This window comes from Arachis hypogaea, chromosome 12 (genome assembly GCF_003086295.3).
Source record: "Arachis hypogaea cultivar Tifrunner chromosome 12, arahy.Tifrunner.gnm2.J5K5, whole genome shotgun sequence".
Taxonomy (NCBI): Eukaryota; Viridiplantae; Streptophyta; class Magnoliopsida; order Fabales; family Fabaceae; genus Arachis; species Arachis hypogaea.
In genome coordinates, this window is record NC_092047.1 from 39,080,033 (window position 1) to 39,097,280 (window position 17,248).

The following is a 17,248-nucleotide window of genomic DNA, read 5'->3' on the forward strand; positions in this document are numbered from 1 at the left end:
ATCTTTGAAAGCTTAATTTGAATATTCGTTTTGGATTTTTGGTAACATATTGTGCAATTAACAGTAATTTGCCAGTTGTTACATTAAAGAATTTAGATAATACAGACATATAAAGAAACTAAAAGGTCATGAAGAAAAAAAAAAGAAATTCCGTGAGAGATAAATACTAGTACAGACCATATTTGATAAAGCATAAATCATTTGTAAACCAAAAAAAGAAAATGTACAGACCATTTATCTTGATTCTTGACTCATCTAAATAATTTTACACTTATCTTTCTAAAAAATAAGTTGCTAGTTCGGACTTTTCCAATTACTCCAAAGTTAGAATTCACAAAAAAAAAAAGATGATGCTTTGGATATGAATCTGCTACTGCTGCTTCTGTGCAGTCAGAGGATGCTATAATCATATTAATCAAAGCAAGCAGTTCCCTGAAAAAATCATATTAAGGGTATCTATGGATAGAGTGTAGGAATAGGTAGAAGTCTTCGTGGATGAGCTCTATGAATATAGTTACAGAGGTCATCCGGGAAAATTTCCACTCCATTTTTACCCCTAACAAATACGCCCGCCATTTTTAAACAAGGTTGCCCATGGATCAAGATTCTGTTAAGTGCATAATTCACTTTACAAAGAGAAGCGTTGAGCATCTCGTTATAAGCTATATGCAGAAACAGACACTGAAGCAACATGAACCCTAAAACATTGAAATCTCAAAATCGTTAAATGAAGACGGACCATATACATGCAAAACGGGTTCATGACAGATACATACATATACTCATCTCAAATAAGGGAGCATTTCCACCCCATGTCCAATCTATAACAATAATAATTTGGCCAGTAGAAATAGTACCTGACACATGTCATATTTGTGCCTATGGGTGTCTATATTCTATAGGACATGCAAACATGCCATCCCATTGACATATCCATATTTTCTAGTGATAAGTATTTACAACTCATACTATACTGCTTAATGCACTTTTGGGGAGCCAAATCTTATGTCTGCATGCCATATCTCTAACGTTGTTAGCATTTCACAAATTGAAACATAGAAGAGAACTAAGGTAAAGAAAAAGAAATGACCTTTAGCAATGGAGTTTCAGGGGGCCAAAAGATCTAACTAGGAGTGCTCCAAATTGAGTTGTTGAAATTGTGAAGCTCCTTTGAATTGGGACCATAAATAGCCTTAATTGTATCCCTGCAGCAACTACAAAATGAAAGAGGAAAGGAGTAGAATGTAAGGAACACATTCAATATCTTTCTATCATGGGAAACTTTCTTTAACTCTAAGGGATGTTTGGTTCAGAGGTAAAAATGCAGTAAAAACTTTCATTGCTGAGTTTGATGTGAAACTACACATGGAGCTCATCCGTGAAAAGTTCCACCCACTTTTACCTCCTAACTAAACATATCCTAAATGGTTTTACATATTAAATTCTGATTGTTTCTGGAAAAATAAATTTTGGGGCATTGTAGAGGAATATGAATTCTGTTTTAGCAAACCCCAACATCATACAGTTAGCATTGTGCGCCAAATAAATAAAGGAAAAGATTGACAAATATTACAAGTTTATAACAGCAAACTTTCACAGAATCCCGCTTTCCAGCTAGAGCAAAACTATCCTTTGAAGTAAAGAGATAGATGATAAATCCATAATTTATGATAAAATAGTTAAAAAGAATGAAATTATCAACTTAACTTGTACTTATTACTTAAAAATACATGTTTTTATGAATTTTCTCCTAACTATGCTTAATTGATTGAAATATGCTTTTAAGGCCTTTAGAATCATCAAATTAATTTCATTTTTTTTTTTCATTCAATGCTTTGATATGTTTGTTGAAGTTGTTTAAGGTTTAAGAGGCAAAAATGGTTTGGAAAGATGGAAGAAAAGTATGCAAATGTGGAGATTTCATAAAGAAATGAATAACTGGCAAAGCTGCAGAGATGCGTATGCTAGACGTGCGTGTGTACGCACGACTCATTTAAAATGGCACGTGACTCGCGATTTGGGAACCGTTTTGGCCCATTACAGACAATTTTTGAGTCATATTAAAAGCAAGCCTTGAGGAGGATCACACACACATTCACATGCACTTTTTTTCTACTTTGTAGGGTTTTAGAACCTTGAATTCTAAAGAGAGAAGTTCCAAGGGTTTTTTATGAGTTTCTCTCTTATTTTTAGGTTTTAGTTAGTTTAATTGTAGTTCTTAGTTTATAATTTCTTATTTTTCTACTCTAATGTCTTAGAATTTCTCGTTACTTCTTTTATTTTGTTATTTTACGTTCTTCAATCCTTGTTGAATTTTCAATTCTATTTAATGAATTTGATGTTTTATGCTTTATTTTTTCTTACTTAGGATGTTGTTGCTGCTTTCTTGAATTGAGCAGTTGTAGTTTTTATTATTCATGCAATTTATGATGCTTTATTTTTATGCACACCAAGTGTTTAATAAAATGTTTACATTAGTTATGGAGTTGATTTTTCTTTCTCTTGGCTTGGGATTGAGAAATTAGGCGACCTTGAATCATTAATGTCCAAGTTGATTGATAATGTAGAGATATTAATTAATCTTGTTTCCGCTAACGCTAATCTTTTACTAATTCAATTAGTAAGTTAGTTAGGACTTATGGATTAGGGTTAATTAAGCCTAATTAACTTTCCTCAATTTGTAGAGATTGACGAATTAGGTTTGTTCTTTGTAATTATTATGTTGTGGTTAGTGCCAAAAATAGTGATCTTTAACCCTCAACCCTTGCCAAGATCGTTTTACCATTTGAATTTACTTTCTTCTACTAGTTAATTGTCCTAATTGTTCTTTGTTTAAATTCTCTTGACATTTACTCATTGCTTGCTCTTTTAATTTCTTACTATTTAAATTGTTGTCAATTGCAAACAAACCCCCGATCCTCATAGCCAATGATTGAGCACTACATTGCGATTCCTAGGGAGAACGACTCGGGATTAAACTCCAGTTATTATTTTGAATTGTATCATTTTAAACTAAACTTTGAGAGTGTTGAATTCCAGTTTAGAGCTAAAATGAACTTGAGCTTTTAAACTTGTGAATTTTCTAAATCGGTCTTTAGCATTCATCAATAGATATTCAAAGTGCAAAACCACTTGCAAATTTTCAAGGATCCAAAATGTTGGTTCAAATAGAAAGCACCAAAAATTTCAAACAAAAATGGATTGGATGACACTATAGGATCATGTCGTAAAGTATGTACATAGTTAGACCATCTAAATCTAGGTTTTATCAATGATTTCGCCTTTACTGTTTCTTAGTCTCTTGCTACCTCTAGCAATTAGGCAATTCTCCATCTGATCTACTATTCTTTCTAAGACTTCTATAAGCCTTCTCCACAAAAGATCAAACTATATGATACAAGGTTCTACCATATTTTCTACAATAGATGCTGTGCCAACTTTCTTTTTAGTTGATTTATTTCTCTTTGATCTTGTCTAGTCCATCGACCTACCGACACAATATTCTCATCTTCGCAACAATGAACTCATAAAAATTTCCCATTACCCTGCTTTCGACCAGATCAAGTGTTGTGCAAATGTATGTGTACTTCAATAACCTATATATATGGTAAAACTTCAGAAAATTTTAGAAGTATTATGACAACAAAGCGGGGGAAATGTTTTTAGGAAACATTTTCAGCAGAATAACATTTCCTCATCTCTTGATCTTCTTGAAATTAAACAGACCCTTAAAATTAAAAATTGGACTGAGAAATCTAGCATACCTGCAGGCCTCCTTGTTGAATTTCTTCTCGCTAATTCCATACAAAGAATCAAATATCTCTGGCTCTACACGACAAAAATATGGGCGCTCTGCAGAAACAAAATGGAAAATGTAACAAGTTAGGCCTCGAAGCTAACAAAAATCCCCCAAGACGAAATTCAACTACCGAAACTGAGACGGACAATCACCAGAATATATAGAGCATTTCCTAGTAATCTTCTCATAGTGTATGCACCATCCATCTGGACCTATTAAGCTCTTGTAGTGCTGAAATTCATTACAGCAAATCAAGCATGAAGGAAATGACAATAACAAAGATAAATGGATCATTTCGTAAACATACCACAAAACATCCCAGGCTCATTTTAGGCAATTCATTGGTCCCTAAGTTTATTATACAATTATTACTGACAATGCCTAAGCAAAAGGCAGAACTGCCAGAAAAGGTGAACTAAGGAATAAGAATGAAAGGAATAACATAAACTCCAATCAATAACACTATCACATCCTATGTTATAATTACCAAACAATAAAACATATTATTATTCTTTCCCGTTTTATATTTTAAGTGTGGATTCATGTAAGAATGTTTTCTGCATACATATATTCTCATTATAACAGAAGTGTTTGACTTAACTATCTACTATCACAAAAATAAATAAATAAATATATAAATAGAATACGGTGCAAATATATGATTGATGGACGAATGCTAAGGCTTACCAGAGAAGGTAAGGAGTCCTTATATTCTAAAGTCTAAATCCCAACTCTCAACCCTAAATTCCAATTCTTAACTCTAAACCATGAAACTATGAACCTTAAACCCTAAATACTAAATTCTTAACTAGAAATATGAGCTATTGACATAAAATATAATAAACAGAGATAACAAAGAATGTACCACTCCTTACTTTGTAAAGAGCGGGATGAACCCATTGGATGGCAGCGTAGAACTGGTCCTAGCAATTAAATTGAAGTCTTTTTTTTTTTTTCCCTTTTAAATGAATCAGAAAGAACAAAAGAGCAAAATGGAGAGAAAACCTCAACATGTGAAGGGTCAGTGAAAATTTCCTCAGGGGAAGGGAAAGAAGGCCCCTTCTCAAGCTTACAGCAAGCACCACAGCCCTCCACGCAACGCCACCACGCTTCCTTCTTCTCACTCGCCCCGAAACCGGCGTTGCTGTAGTTGCTGCTGCTGCTGCTGCTGCTGCTGCTCTGCCTTTGCTCTTTGGTGTCAGTCTTAACCGTAGCTTTCTGCCGCGGACGACGCGCCGCCGCGGGGGTTATGGTGGATAACTGGCGCGAACGATGATGGGTCGGCGAAGTCGCTGTGGGCAGAGGAAATGGCAGCGATAGAGTGGCGGGAGACATGATAAGGCAAATTGTAACTTCTTTTCTGTTCAGTTGTGTGGGGGCTGTTTTATTTTTTGGGGGGCTTTTGTATATGGTGGGTTATATTTTTTTTGGTGACTATATGGTGGGTTATATGGTGTAGAAATAAAACTTTTTCTACACACCAGGAAGTTAATGTGGCATGGATTTAAGAGTGATATCTATTTTTTGTTATTATTTTTTTGTTCAAATTTGATAGATAAATGTATAAAAGTTCAGATTTTATTTTTTTCAATTAAATACATTTATTCTAGTGAAACATTAATTATAAATATATTTTTGTTGTATTGGGCCCAAAAAAAATAATTTTTAGACTATAATGAATTGTTATTAAAAGAATATTTTATTGTGTTTACTTTATCAATAAAATTAATTAATTTTCATTAAATATTCTAAGTATGCGATAAATAATGTTAAATATTATTAAACAATAAATATTCAAATTCAAAGTTTAATCTCTAAATTATTATGTATAACACTGAAACTTTTTTTACATTTTGTATAAGAAAATAATAGGTGTTATTTTTATTTTGTGAGAGTAATTTTAAAAATTTTTGTCATTTGATTTATGAATGGTTGATTTCTGTATATAGAATTATTGTTGTATTTTTTTTCGGTTAGGTAGAAGTGGTATGTTTTAATTTAATATAGATGTAATCACAAATCAGAGAGTCTTATTTATATTTTAAAAATTTTAAAAAAAATTAAAGTTCATCAATAGGAGGATCAGATTTGTGTAAGTTCACAAATCGGAGAATCGATTTTGTGTAAGTAGTTCACAAATCGAAAAGTCGGTTTTATATTTGGTGAATCTGTTGGTTTTGGGTGTGTATTGTGTGATTATAATGGCTCTTGGTTGCGTGGTTGTAATGGTTCTTTACCACGTGCTACTATTCTTCGAAGCGAGCTTTTTGCAATTTGGAGAGGGCTAATTCTAGCATGGGAAGCTGGGTTTAGAGAGGTTACTTGCGAGACGGATTGTTTAGATGCTTTTATCCTTGTTAATGATAGAAACAACCAAGTGCAAAGTTATGATAATGATTTGGTGACTAAAATCAAAGAGGTCTGGAATTAGAAAGCAGAAGTCAATCTAATTCAAAGAGATGCCAACCAAGTTGCTGATGCTTTGGCTAAATATACAGCATCTAATGGCATACAGCAATTGGAATGGAATGAGCCTTGGGAAGATTTAACAGTGTTGTTGCAACGGGACTACGTCTCTAGTGTTTAGTGTTTTTTCTTTGTTTCTTCTTATCCTTAGACACAAAAAAAAAAAAAACAAAAGATTTGTTAAAGTTCACAAATCGGAGGGTTGATTTTGTGTTTCAAAAATTTCAAAAAAGTTAAACTTCACAAATTAAAAAGTTAGATTTGTGATCTCCATATAAAAAAAACACACCAAATTTCATACATTATTAAAAAATATTACTATGAATTCAATATCAAAATTAAAAAGTGTTTAGGGATAAGTATTGTTTTGGTCCCTAACGTTGAGGGTCATAATCGAAACCGTCTCTATCATAATTTTCGATTTAGAATCACCCTTAACGTTTTTTTTTTCGTATTAAAATCATCATTTTTAATAAAAAATTATAAAATTTTAAAAAAATAAAATAAAATAGGCGGGAGGAGGGGAAAGGACGCGGGGGTGGGGGTAATGGGGTAGGGGGAAGGGGAGAGGGGGAGGAGGACGGCAGCAGCGAAGCTTGGAGCTGTCGTCACCGTCGTCGTCGCCGTCGCCGCCTCGCCCCCTCGGGCCGCTTGCTTCTGCTTTCTTGCTTTTCTGATTTTGCTTCTTACTTCTACTTCTTGCTTTTTGTTTCTGCTGCTTCTACTTCTTGGTTTGGTGGTGGTGTTGGTGGTGATGGTGATGGTGTTGATGTTGATGTTGGTGTTGGTATTGGTGTTGGTGGTGTTGGTGTTGCTTTTTACTTCTGCTTTTTGGTTTGCTTTTGCTGCTTGCTTTTTGCTTCTACTGATTTTGAATTTTTGCATCTGTTTCTGCTTCTTGGTTTGGTGGTGGTGGTGGTGGTGGAGGAGGAGGTAAGTGCTGGTAAGGGTGAGTGCATTTTTGTCCGAAAAAATTAAAAGGACGATTTTAATACGAAAAAAATGTTAAGGATGATTCTAAATCGAAAATGACGATGGGACAGTTTCGATTCTGACCTTCAACGTTAGGGACCAAAACAATACTTATCCCAAGTGTTTATGAATTAGTTAAAAAAAATTTCTTTAATCCATGAATTATTTATTTTTTTAAATTAGTTTATAATATTTTGATTTATAGTATGAATGATAATTTATTTAAAATTACAAATATAATAATAAAGTTAAATTTAAAAAAATGAGAGAAAAATTTTAAAGAACAAAACTGGAGTCTAAAACATAACTAAAATTATTTGGTAGGTATGAATATTTTTTAAAATGTTCAATATTTAAAATTATTTGATATGTATAAATATTTTCTTACGTTCTAGTTTTGCATATGAATATTTTCTCATCTTTTTAAATTTAACTTTATTGTTATATTTGTAATTTTAGATAAATTATCATTCTTACTATAAATTGAAATATTATAAATTAATTTTAAAAAATAAATATTTCATGGACTAAAGAATTTTTTTAACTAATTCATAAATCAAATGACAAATTTTTTTTAAAGACACTCTCATAAAATAAAAATAATACTTGTTAATTTTTTATACAAAATGTAAGAAAAATTTAGTATTATTGACAAATTTTTTTAAAAGTATTCTCACAAAATAAAAATAACACTTATTAATTTTTTATACAAAATATAAGAAAAATTTAGTATTATATACAATAATTTAGAGACTATATTTCGAATTTGAATGTTTATTTTTTTAATATTTATTGTTTGTATTTAATATTATTTATGCATACTTAAATATTTAATAAAAACTAATTAATTTTATTGATAAAATAAATACAATAAAATATATTTCTTTAATAATAATCTATTACAGTCCAAAAATTATTGTTTTTCTTTAGCTCAATTTTTTTGGCCCAATACAACAAAAATATATTTGTAATTAAAGTTCCTCAAATATTTTAGCCGCCGATTCTTCGTCGCTAGTTGTTCTGAAAACCGGTTCGAACCAGTCGAACCGTGAACCGTTGCCAATTACGATTTGAAGTTTTGAACAGAAGCTAAAACCGTCAAAATTGAAAAACCGTTATTGGACTGCCGAATCGGCCGGGAATCGATTGGTCGAACCGAACCGTGACCCGGCCAGTTTTTAAATTGTGTCAAAAACGGCTGCGTTTTGGTTGCTGAACCCTAACTCCTTAACTTCCCTAACCATTACCCTCTCCTCTCCAATCTCCAGAACGCGAAGCAGCACTCACCTGGACGGCTGGACCTCGAGCTTCCGGCGCAACTTCCGTCCAGCCACCGTCGCCGTCGCAACTTCCGTCTAGCCAACGTCAGCCAGCTCTGTTCGCGCAGCCACTTTCCATCGCGCAGTAGCTCTGTTGATCTTCGAAAACCGAAACCACCGCCAGCGCCACTTTCGGTCGCGCAGCCACTTCCCCCGGCGCCAGCTCTGTTCCATACTTCCACCCCGTCAGCCACTGTCTTGCCTCTTGCCAGCCACTATCCCCGCCAGCTCTGCTTTTTTCCAGGCTTCCAGCTTCTAGCCCTAGGTATTTATTTTTTTCTTTGTAATAATAATTGTTGAATAATTGATTGCGATAAGGATCACTGCCGGAAACGAGCCTTTTCTCATGTCTCCCGAACACAAAGCCAATTGAGATGAAAACTTATATTTGCCCCTTTACTTCTGTTGTCGGCATACTGGTCTTGGCCTTTAGGTAGCGTTTGGTAGAGAGATAGAGACTGAAAGACTGAGACTGGGAGACAGAGACTAAGAGACAGAGACCGAAATAAATTTTAATATTCTGTTTGGTGCAAAGTGAGAGACAGAAATTGAAACAAGAATAAAAGTTTAATTTAATTTGCACAAAAGATAAAATTGGAATTAATTAATTGAATAAGGGTATTTTAGGTATAAAATGTTATTAAAATTTCAGTCTCTGTCTCTAAAAATTTCAGTCCTCTGTGTCCCTACTTTTTGGAGATACTGAAGTACTGAAATTTTAGGGACAGAGACAGAAATTTTAGTGTCAGTCTTTGAGCCAACAAACATGATACTGTGTCTCAGTCTCTCAGTCTCTGTCTCAGTATCTCAAAACAAACGCTATCTTATATTGATTAGTGATTAGCTCTGGTTCATTACTGATTTTGTGTGTTGTGTTTTACTGTTTTGTTTTGTGATTTAATTGTACCTAGATTGTGACTCTGTTGATTATTTGATGGCAATTATTGCACTGTTTCTGACTGATTAGTGATTAGCTCAGTGCTCAATTGTTCATTTGTTCTTCACTTGTTCATCATTTTTTTTTGTTTTTTACGCTCTGTTTCTGTCTTTCGAAGGTTTGGTTGATTGGTTGTGTTGTTAATTTTTGTTGAACCATTATTTGATTGTTGGTTTACTCTGGTTCTGCTGCTGTTTATTGATTATTGATTATTTCGAAGCTCTGTGCTGCTGTTTTTGTATTGTGATTTTAATTTACTAATTATTGATTTTGAATGTCTTGTGATTGTTGATTAGTGATGTGTTGCTGACTTGTGTTTGTTTAACTGTTTTGTGATTTACATGTGCTTGGATTGTGACTGCTTTTCTGATTTATTGAGTAACATGATGAAGGAGCATTAAAGTGTCAAGTTTAGCTCTGGGCTATTGTGAAATCCTTTTGCTTTTCCTGATTTGTTTTGAGTATCTTCAAGTGAATACAATTTTGTTGTGAGAACAGAGACACCTCTCTTGATTAGAAATTTGTGGTATGTTAGGTAGCAGGTTAGAATTAGGTGGCAATAGCTTTGAGTCTGTAGCTATGGAAGAATGAGGTTTCTGAACTTCTAGTTTGTGTTAAATGATATGGAGTGTATAGCTGCTACTTCAAGGAACCTTCATTCTTTTTTTTTTTTTTTGGTGAGGAAACCTTGATTCTTTTTCTTTGTTTCTTGGACAAATTTAAACCAAAGTTGGAAATGGTTTGATATTTTTTGGTATTTTTTTTATGTAATTGCTTTAATTGATTAATGTCATCACAGCAAATATTTATAAGATGAAGAAAGAATTTTGGTTTCTCTTATAGCAAACTTTGAAAGCAAAAGCTTAAGTTCATTAAAGTATTTAAGTTTGTACTTTATCTAAAGGTCTTAAATTGATGATATTTTATGTAGTGCTTTAAATTTTGAAGATATTTTAAAATTTATATTAGATTATAATTATATTTTAGAGTGTTTTATTTATAATTTATTTATTATTTTAATATAAAACGGCTTTTTCAGTTAGATCACAGTTAAACCAATTAGACCACTAAACCAGTAAACCAATAACTAAAGCAGTTTGATGACCGGTTCGATTTTCAGAACCTAAATTCTCACTCTTACGCACGCCAACCGTTACGACTCTTCCGTCTTCCACTTCTTAACTCTCCCCTTCCAACAAGAACAACAACAACTATCTCTACGCCGTCATTTCTAATCTGCTGCGCTGTGCACCAATGTCGATTGCCACTCAGCACGTTCTTCAGGTGAGGGACAAAATCGAACTTTCCGACATTGAGCGCAGGATCTTCGATAGGCTTCTCGCCACTGTCCGCCACTTCAACCTCCAAACTCAGGTCCGCGTCGCCGGCGGCTGGGTCCGTGACAAGGTCCCCCCTTTTCTATCTGTAGATAGCTCTTTAGCCCTAATTTTTCTGTTTGGGATTTGAATTTGGTTGGTTTTGCAGCTCCTGGCGAAGGATTGCTATGACATCGATATCGCTCTTGACAATATGATGGGCACCGAGTTTGTCAACAAGGTGAAGGAGTACTTGGTGTCCATCGGTGAAGGTAAAGATGTTCATGATAAGGGCAAGATTAAGCCGTATGTTCCTCCCGATTTCTCTTCTTTATTGCTTTCTTTTACAATTTTATTGTATGTTTCTCATGTATTACTCTGTTTAGTCATGAAAATTGAATTCTTTGAAGCAATGTAGAACATAAATGACATTTTTATTTTTTGGCAGCAACCCTCCCCGGTCTAAACATTTGGAGACAGCAATGATGCGTTGGTTTGATATGAAGATTGATTTTGTTAACTTAAGGAGTGAAGAGTATACTGAGAATAGCCGCATTCCTTCTAAGGTATGTTACCGCACACACTTAATGGTATTCTTGCTATATGCATATTCCACTTCTTTTCTTTTGATTTATTGTCATGTAAGATAAGATGTTCTGCTAATTTCCTCCTAGTTGGACTCACGTGAATGTCTTGTCTTGTTATCGATGAAGGTGAATTTCCTCTATGTTTTGCACTCTCCTTGTTTATTAAGCTAATTTTATGGCAACATGAACGTGTTGATTATATACCATTGCAATGTGTGCGTGTGTGTATTCTCCGCATGACCAAGTCAAGTTCAACCGAATAAAGTTTTTCTTCATGTCTAACAGCAAAGCTTTGGCACACCTGAAGTGGATGCATATAGGAGGGATTTGACAATTAACAGGTATCTTTGTGTTTTTATACCTGGGCTATGGCCTATCATTTTTTTTCGGTGAATGTTTGGTTGTGCATGACAGCTTATTCTACAATATCCACACTGACTCGGTTGAAGATTTTACGAAGAGAGGTTAGAATTGATATATTGCCAAAACAAGTATAAGAATTACTTGACCCTCCCTCCCCTTCTTCCCTCCACACATTTCTTTTTTATATCTCCACATGTAACAATCTCATTGGCACTTTGCAGGGATCTCAGACCTTAAGTCTGGAAGGATAGTGACTCCTTTACCTCCAAAAGCTACCTTTCTTGATGACCCTTTACGAGTTCTTCGAGCCATTAGATTTGGTATACTTTAATTTCGAAGATATTTGCATTTTTGTATATCCGGTGAACGTTATATATATATATATATATATATATATATATATATATATATATATATATATATATATATTTTGTATGCTTTTATATGAAGATTAAACTAGGTTTCAAGCTCTATTTAAGAGAGATGTGTTTTATTATATTTAGGTGTTAGATTTGAATTCACTCTAGATGAAGATCTGAAAGTAGCTGCTGCATGTGGTGATGTGAAAGATGCTCTAGCTGCTAAAATTAGCAAAGAGCGCATTGGAACAGAGGTATGTGCTAACCCTCCCATTCCCTTCAATATGGATACTTAGGAAGTGGTTTTCAATTACGGAATGCTATTGGATATTTTGAAGGAAATAACTTACACATAAAATTGAAAATTTAGCCATCTATGGGCTTGCGTCTTATTTTATAGGTTGATCTTATGTTATCTGGAAATCAACCTGTCAAAGCATTGACTCATATTTGTGATCTGACATTATTTTGGAATGTGTTCAGTCTTCCTTCTGAGTTTGAACCTGCTATTCCAGATGGATGTGAAAGGTAAGTTTGCAGTTTTTTTTTTCTTTTTTTTAAATAGGTTAAAAGGTGTAGAATGACTGCAAATCCTTTTATTAGTTTCAACCACATCTTGCACATAGAGAAAGAGTAGCTGAATATTATTGCGACTTTTACCCACCAAAAAAAAAGAAGAAAAAACAATAGTAGTTAGTGCACCACTAGCAACCTTAGATATTTGTTGTGAACTTCAAATTTGAAAGAAGTTTCATTATAATATTTTGAGACGTGTTATTATTGTATTCACAAACACAATCCTAATCATTTTTTCTTTTTTCAAGTTCATTTCTTTTTTTTCCCCTCATCACATTACATGTTATAAAAGCCTTGTGAAATATATGGAGATGTTTGCAAAACCAAATGTTATGAAAAGGAATAGAGGTGAAAACCATAAGTTGGATGTAAGATGCATCAATTTTTTACATAAACGCATATGGCTCTTCTTGGCTCTAGTATTCAATTAACTTTTGATATAAGATCAGACATTGGTTGAACTTGACAGATGACATGAAGTGCCAAATTATGAAGAAATTGGTCTGTGGTTTGTGGATAAGAAGAAATTGTTTGGTTTTTGTTAGTTTTATGACGTAGTTTGATGTTGGTTTAGTGTATTATGGACTTGAAATATTGTAGCAATGATAGTTTTTATTGAACAAGTAGTTTGGATGAATGGTTTGAGAAAATTGATAGTTATATTATTAATGGGTTAAGGAGAGAGTACAAAGGCTAGTGGAATTTGTGTTTGTTAGTTGATTACAATGAACTCCATGATAGTCTATTTATAGGCTTCTTAAGTTGATTCTAAATAATTCTAAGGCTTAGATATTTCTAGATATTAACCTATATATTTTTAAATTTAGATATTTCTAGTACTTCATTTATTTACTTAACTTCTAGACTTCTCCATCAAAATATCTAAATATTTATTTTTATGAAACAAAATCATGAGAATTCTAGAGAATTCCACAAATGTGTAGCATAATCAATAGTTTATTAGCAATACTACTGGAGTAGTTGACCAAATTATGAAGAACCACTTTTCTCACTTTTATTCCTTCACTACCTAAATGGCTAAACCCTATTTTTGCTTTTGGTTCTCTATTTTGTTTTTTATTATTAACTTGCACAAGACAAAACGGTTATTTTTCTTGGCAATGGTGATCAGCTAATTCTTTCACTTTATCCAGGCTTTGCATTGCTTACTTGGATACTGCATGGAACCTTATCCATTTACTCAAAGATTCAACCTTTAAAGTGAGTAATGTGCTTTTCATTTTTACCATAATCCATCTTCACATATATTGTTGTCACAATAGAAAATTGGTGACATTCGATTATCATTTTTGGATTGCTTGATTATATTTGGTCATGATAAGTGATTCCTTTGTGTTACTTAGGACAGAGAAAGGAGATTGTCACTTTTTGCTGCATTGTTCCTCCCACTTAAAAATATCACTTACCAAGTTAAGAAAGCGAAGATGGTATGTGTCTCGTCCACTCTATGTGATACTATTTTTGAATTTGTAATGTTCTTTTTGAGCTTTGAACTGGTACATCTAGCAAAGTGTCTAAATTAGAAATCTAGTGTCTTGCTTTGTTCTTTTTTTCCCCCTTTGGTTGGTGTTTTGGAGTATTTCATATTAGACCTATAGAAACCAAAATCTATATATAGTTAGACTGTCATGCGACACATGTAGAGATGACAACCACACTATTAGACAATCTTGGGAGGGACTGTTTGTCTCATTTCAAGGATTATTTATATTGAGCTCAAGTTTTATTCGACACTCAATTGAAAACTCAAGCTGATTTTATCCGTGAAATCTTATTTATGAGGAACATTTTAATATTCTTATATGATGCAGTTTCTTTAGTCAGTCTTCTTGTATTCCAAATAACATGCTGGTTTAAGAGGATAACATGTTATTTTGAATTATAGGTTCCTGTTGTCAATTATATTATTGGTGACTCACTCAAAAAACCCGAGGATGCAAAAATGGTCAGTTCCCATTTACCCTTAGTACAACCCAGAATAACAGAGTTCTAACGTTTGTATTATATATCATTTCAGTTTTTCAGAATCTGGTTTATGTTTCTCTTGGTTAATGTGTTTGTAATTGTATATGTCTTTTAAAATCCAGGTGCTTCATTTACACCAAGCATCACAGAAATTCTTGTCATTGATTCCTTGTCTTGCATCTAATGAGGATTTGCAACCTGATGATGTTGATTGGATTAGAGGATTAATTGATGATGTCTCTATTGCCTCTAGAGTCCGGGTTCTAACAGGTACACATTGTTCTTGGTCTGCTACCTTAGTATTGGCAGTATGCCTTTTTATTTCTTAGCTCATATTGTCCTCAATCTTCAGTTAATTCATTTTGCTAGTTTTGTAAGTTGTGTTGTATGCTAATTTATTATACTTTACTGTGTTGTGATTTTCATCTAAATTATTTTTTTTAGTGGAACAAACCATGGACACTACCCTCAATTCACTTTATAATCATTGTTTCCTACATAGTATTTGCACTTCACTCAAGCCACATTCTACACTTTGCTTGTTAAGTAATCAAGTTTATGTTAAGCCACTTAGCTAGATTACCCCAATTAAATGAAAGGAAACATAAGTAAGGGATTCCTGGATAAAGTGGAAGTATTTTTGCAATGTGATGCCCAGCTCTTCTGCATCCATTTCTCTAGGATGTGACTGTAAAGTTATTTTACATTATGAATTGCATCTGACATGACCAAGATTTTATATTTGATTTATTTAGGTTTTCTCTTGAGGGAGCTTAAAGGTTTATGGAGAGTTGCACTATTGTTATCCATATTATTACATCCCATTGGCATTAACAACACTGAGGATGAATCCTCACAATTGCACAAACGAAGAGATCTTTTTAATACAGTGGAGAGTTCTATAATAGAACTAGGTGAGCTATATTAGTCTGATACGTGTTTAACTTGTAGCATTGATGCTTATGAGTTTTGCTTGCATCCTCTGAAGAATGAATGTGTAAGATGTGTATAGCTTTTACTGGAAATTTACTGCAGCATCTACCTGTTCTACTTCATATTCATAAGCCTAGTTAGCTGAGCATTTGAAGTTATATCTCTTTTCTCTGTTCCATCTATGCTTGCCTTTGTTTTAGTTATAGTTTTCACCACTTTAAGTGAAGTTATGTAAAGAAGTTAACCAAAATAGGAGCATGGATGGCTTGAGTAAGATGAAATGATTGGGAGCCCACGTTACGTCAAATATTAACATATTTTGGTGGATAACAGGCCTCGACAAAGTTTGGGAGGTGAAGCCTATCAGTGGCGAAGATATTATGAATGTCTTACAGCTTGAAGAAGGACCACTCGTTAAGGAGTGGGCAAGTCATTTTGTTTACTGCAATTTTGTTCGCACAGTCATGAACACTGCACGTTGACTAAATTTGAGGTTTTAATGTATCATTTTCACTTGCAGAAAGAAAAATCAATGGCATGGCAACTTGCCAATCCTTCTAGAACTACTGAGGAATGCATTGACTGGTTAAGAGAAACCAATTCTAAGCGGGTAAAGTTGGAGTGAGGTCGGAATGCCTTTGATCATTTGTCTGTTCCCATACCATGTCACCATGGCACCGAGATAGAAATACGGAACGAACACCTTTGCCTTGGATGATACGGGGAATCACTTCATGCACACATGGCTTGTGAATGTTGTATGAAGCTCACAATTAGGATAAAAGTATTTATGTATATAAACATGATATATGAATATATCTAAAATTATTTATAAAGATATGTATTTATATTAATTATTATTTAAAATTTAACCTTGTAAATAGTTCATATTTTTTAAGCAATCCTTTTTATATATCAAATTAGTTATAGAAAAAGATGTAGAAATAATCAAAATAAAATTGCATGACATAATTATATATTGTATGCAAGGACTTCATGTTGGGGATTTTTTATTTTAATAAATAAATTAATTATAATAATTACTGAAATAAATAATTTAAAAAATATTTATTGAAATAAATATTCTTCTTTTATCTTGTTTTTACTGTAAATGAGATAATTTTGTATATATTTTGTTTATAGTGTAAATGAGAAATGTGTAGTTTTTCAATTTTTATATATGTTATTTCGTTTAGACTATAAACGAGATATGTATTTATAAATAATTAAATATAATTTTTGAAAATAATAAAAAATATTAATGATTTAAATTGGACTAAAAGATGGATGATTTTAAATAATAGAAAAGATAAGCAATCCATTTCAAATAATAAAAAAGATGAACTGTCTATTTAAAACACACATAAAACACACAAGAGTAACTTAAACTCGCCACTATTAACACGGTTAACTTTCATTCATTGACGGTTTTTATTAGGATTTATATAAAAATATTAAATTTCGTTTGTTGTATGGAGTATATAAAAATTTGGTTTGTTGAATGGAAGTACATCAAAATTTCAAATATAATTTAAATAACTTATCCCAAAAAGAACTTAATAGAGATGGATTGATTGGTTGGATGATTCCCATTAATGAATAAGAGTCAATCCTGTTCGATCAAAACAAAAGTAA

At 33.0% G+C, this 17,248-nt stretch overlaps 2 protein-coding genes across 6 annotated transcripts; one reads left to right on the top strand and one right to left on the bottom strand.

Annotated features, from left to right (window-relative positions):
* Positions 1-129: 129 nt before the first annotated feature.
* On the bottom strand, positions 130-5,278 carry LOC112727323 (uncharacterized). Of its 2 annotated transcripts, none has more exons than XM_025777019.2 (5): positions 4,805-5,278; positions 3,952-4,030; positions 3,765-3,852; positions 1,091-1,214; positions 130-698 (listed from the first exon to the last, which is right to left on the bottom strand). In XM_025777019.2, exons 1-4 carry the CDS (start codon positions 5,132-5,134, stop codon positions 1,124-1,126), a joined length of 588 nt encoding a protein of 195 aa, XP_025632804.1. In that variant the 5' UTR covers positions 5,135-5,278; the 3' UTR covers positions 130-698; positions 1,091-1,123. The 2 variants fall into 2 exon arrangements, with proteins under 2 accessions (XP_025632804.1, XP_025632803.1); XM_025777018.2 differs by lacking the exon at positions 130-698 and adding an exon at positions 744-1,009.
* Positions 5,279-8,440: 3,162 nt separating this feature from the next.
* On the top strand, positions 8,441-16,485 carry LOC112727325 (tRNA nucleotidyltransferase cca2). 4 transcript variants are annotated; one of them, XM_029290712.2, is made up of 16 exons: positions 8,441-8,821; positions 10,614-10,900; positions 10,979-11,115; positions 11,258-11,375; positions 11,484-11,522; positions 11,682-11,737; positions 11,811-11,860; positions 11,981-12,079; positions 12,263-12,372; positions 12,519-12,646; positions 13,849-13,915; positions 14,059-14,142; positions 14,601-14,660; positions 14,803-14,950; positions 15,436-15,594; positions 16,134-16,485. In XM_029290712.2, the coding sequence occupies exons 2-16, from the start codon at positions 10,748-10,750 to the stop codon at positions 16,172-16,174; spliced, it is 1,449 nt and encodes a 482-aa protein (XP_029146545.1). In that variant the 5' UTR covers positions 8,441-8,821; positions 10,614-10,747; the 3' UTR covers positions 16,175-16,485. The 4 variants fall into 4 exon arrangements, with proteins under 4 accessions (XP_029146545.1, XP_025632805.1, XP_072065284.1 ...); XM_025777020.3 differs by lacking the exon at positions 11,484-11,522 and adding an exon at positions 15,947-16,038; XM_072209183.1 differs by lacking the exon at positions 14,601-14,660.
* Positions 16,486-17,248: the final 763 nt, after the last annotated feature.

What these genes read in the sequence shown, in the direction of transcription:
- LOC112727323 (XM_025777019.2), bottom strand. Translation starts at nt 5,134, where the DNA reads ATGTCTCCCGCCACTCTATCGCTGCCATTTCCTCTGCCCACAGCGACT. An exon ending in CTGACCCTTCACATGTTGAG is followed by an intron (nt 4,031 to 4,804) that starts GTTTTCTCTCCA and finishes AATGAATTTCAG; the next exon opens with CACTACAAGAGCTTAATAGG. An exon ending in TTCAACAAGGAGGCCTGCAG is followed by an intron (nt 1,215 to 3,764) that starts GTATGCTAGATT and finishes TTCATTTTGTAG; the next exon opens with TTGCTGCAGGGATACAATTA.
- LOC112727325 (XM_025777020.3), top strand. Translation starts at nt 10,748, where the DNA reads ATGTCGATTGCCACTCAGCACGTTCTTCAGGTGAGGGACAAAATCGAA. An exon ending in ATTCCAGATGGATGTGAAAG is followed by an intron (nt 12,647 to 13,848) that starts GTAAGTTTGCAG and finishes CACTTTATCCAG; the next exon opens with GCTTTGCATTGCTTACTTGG. An exon ending in AACCCGAGGATGCAAAAATG is followed by an intron (nt 14,661 to 14,802) that starts GTCAGTTCCCAT and finishes TTTAAAATCCAG; the next exon opens with GTGCTTCATTTACACCAAGC.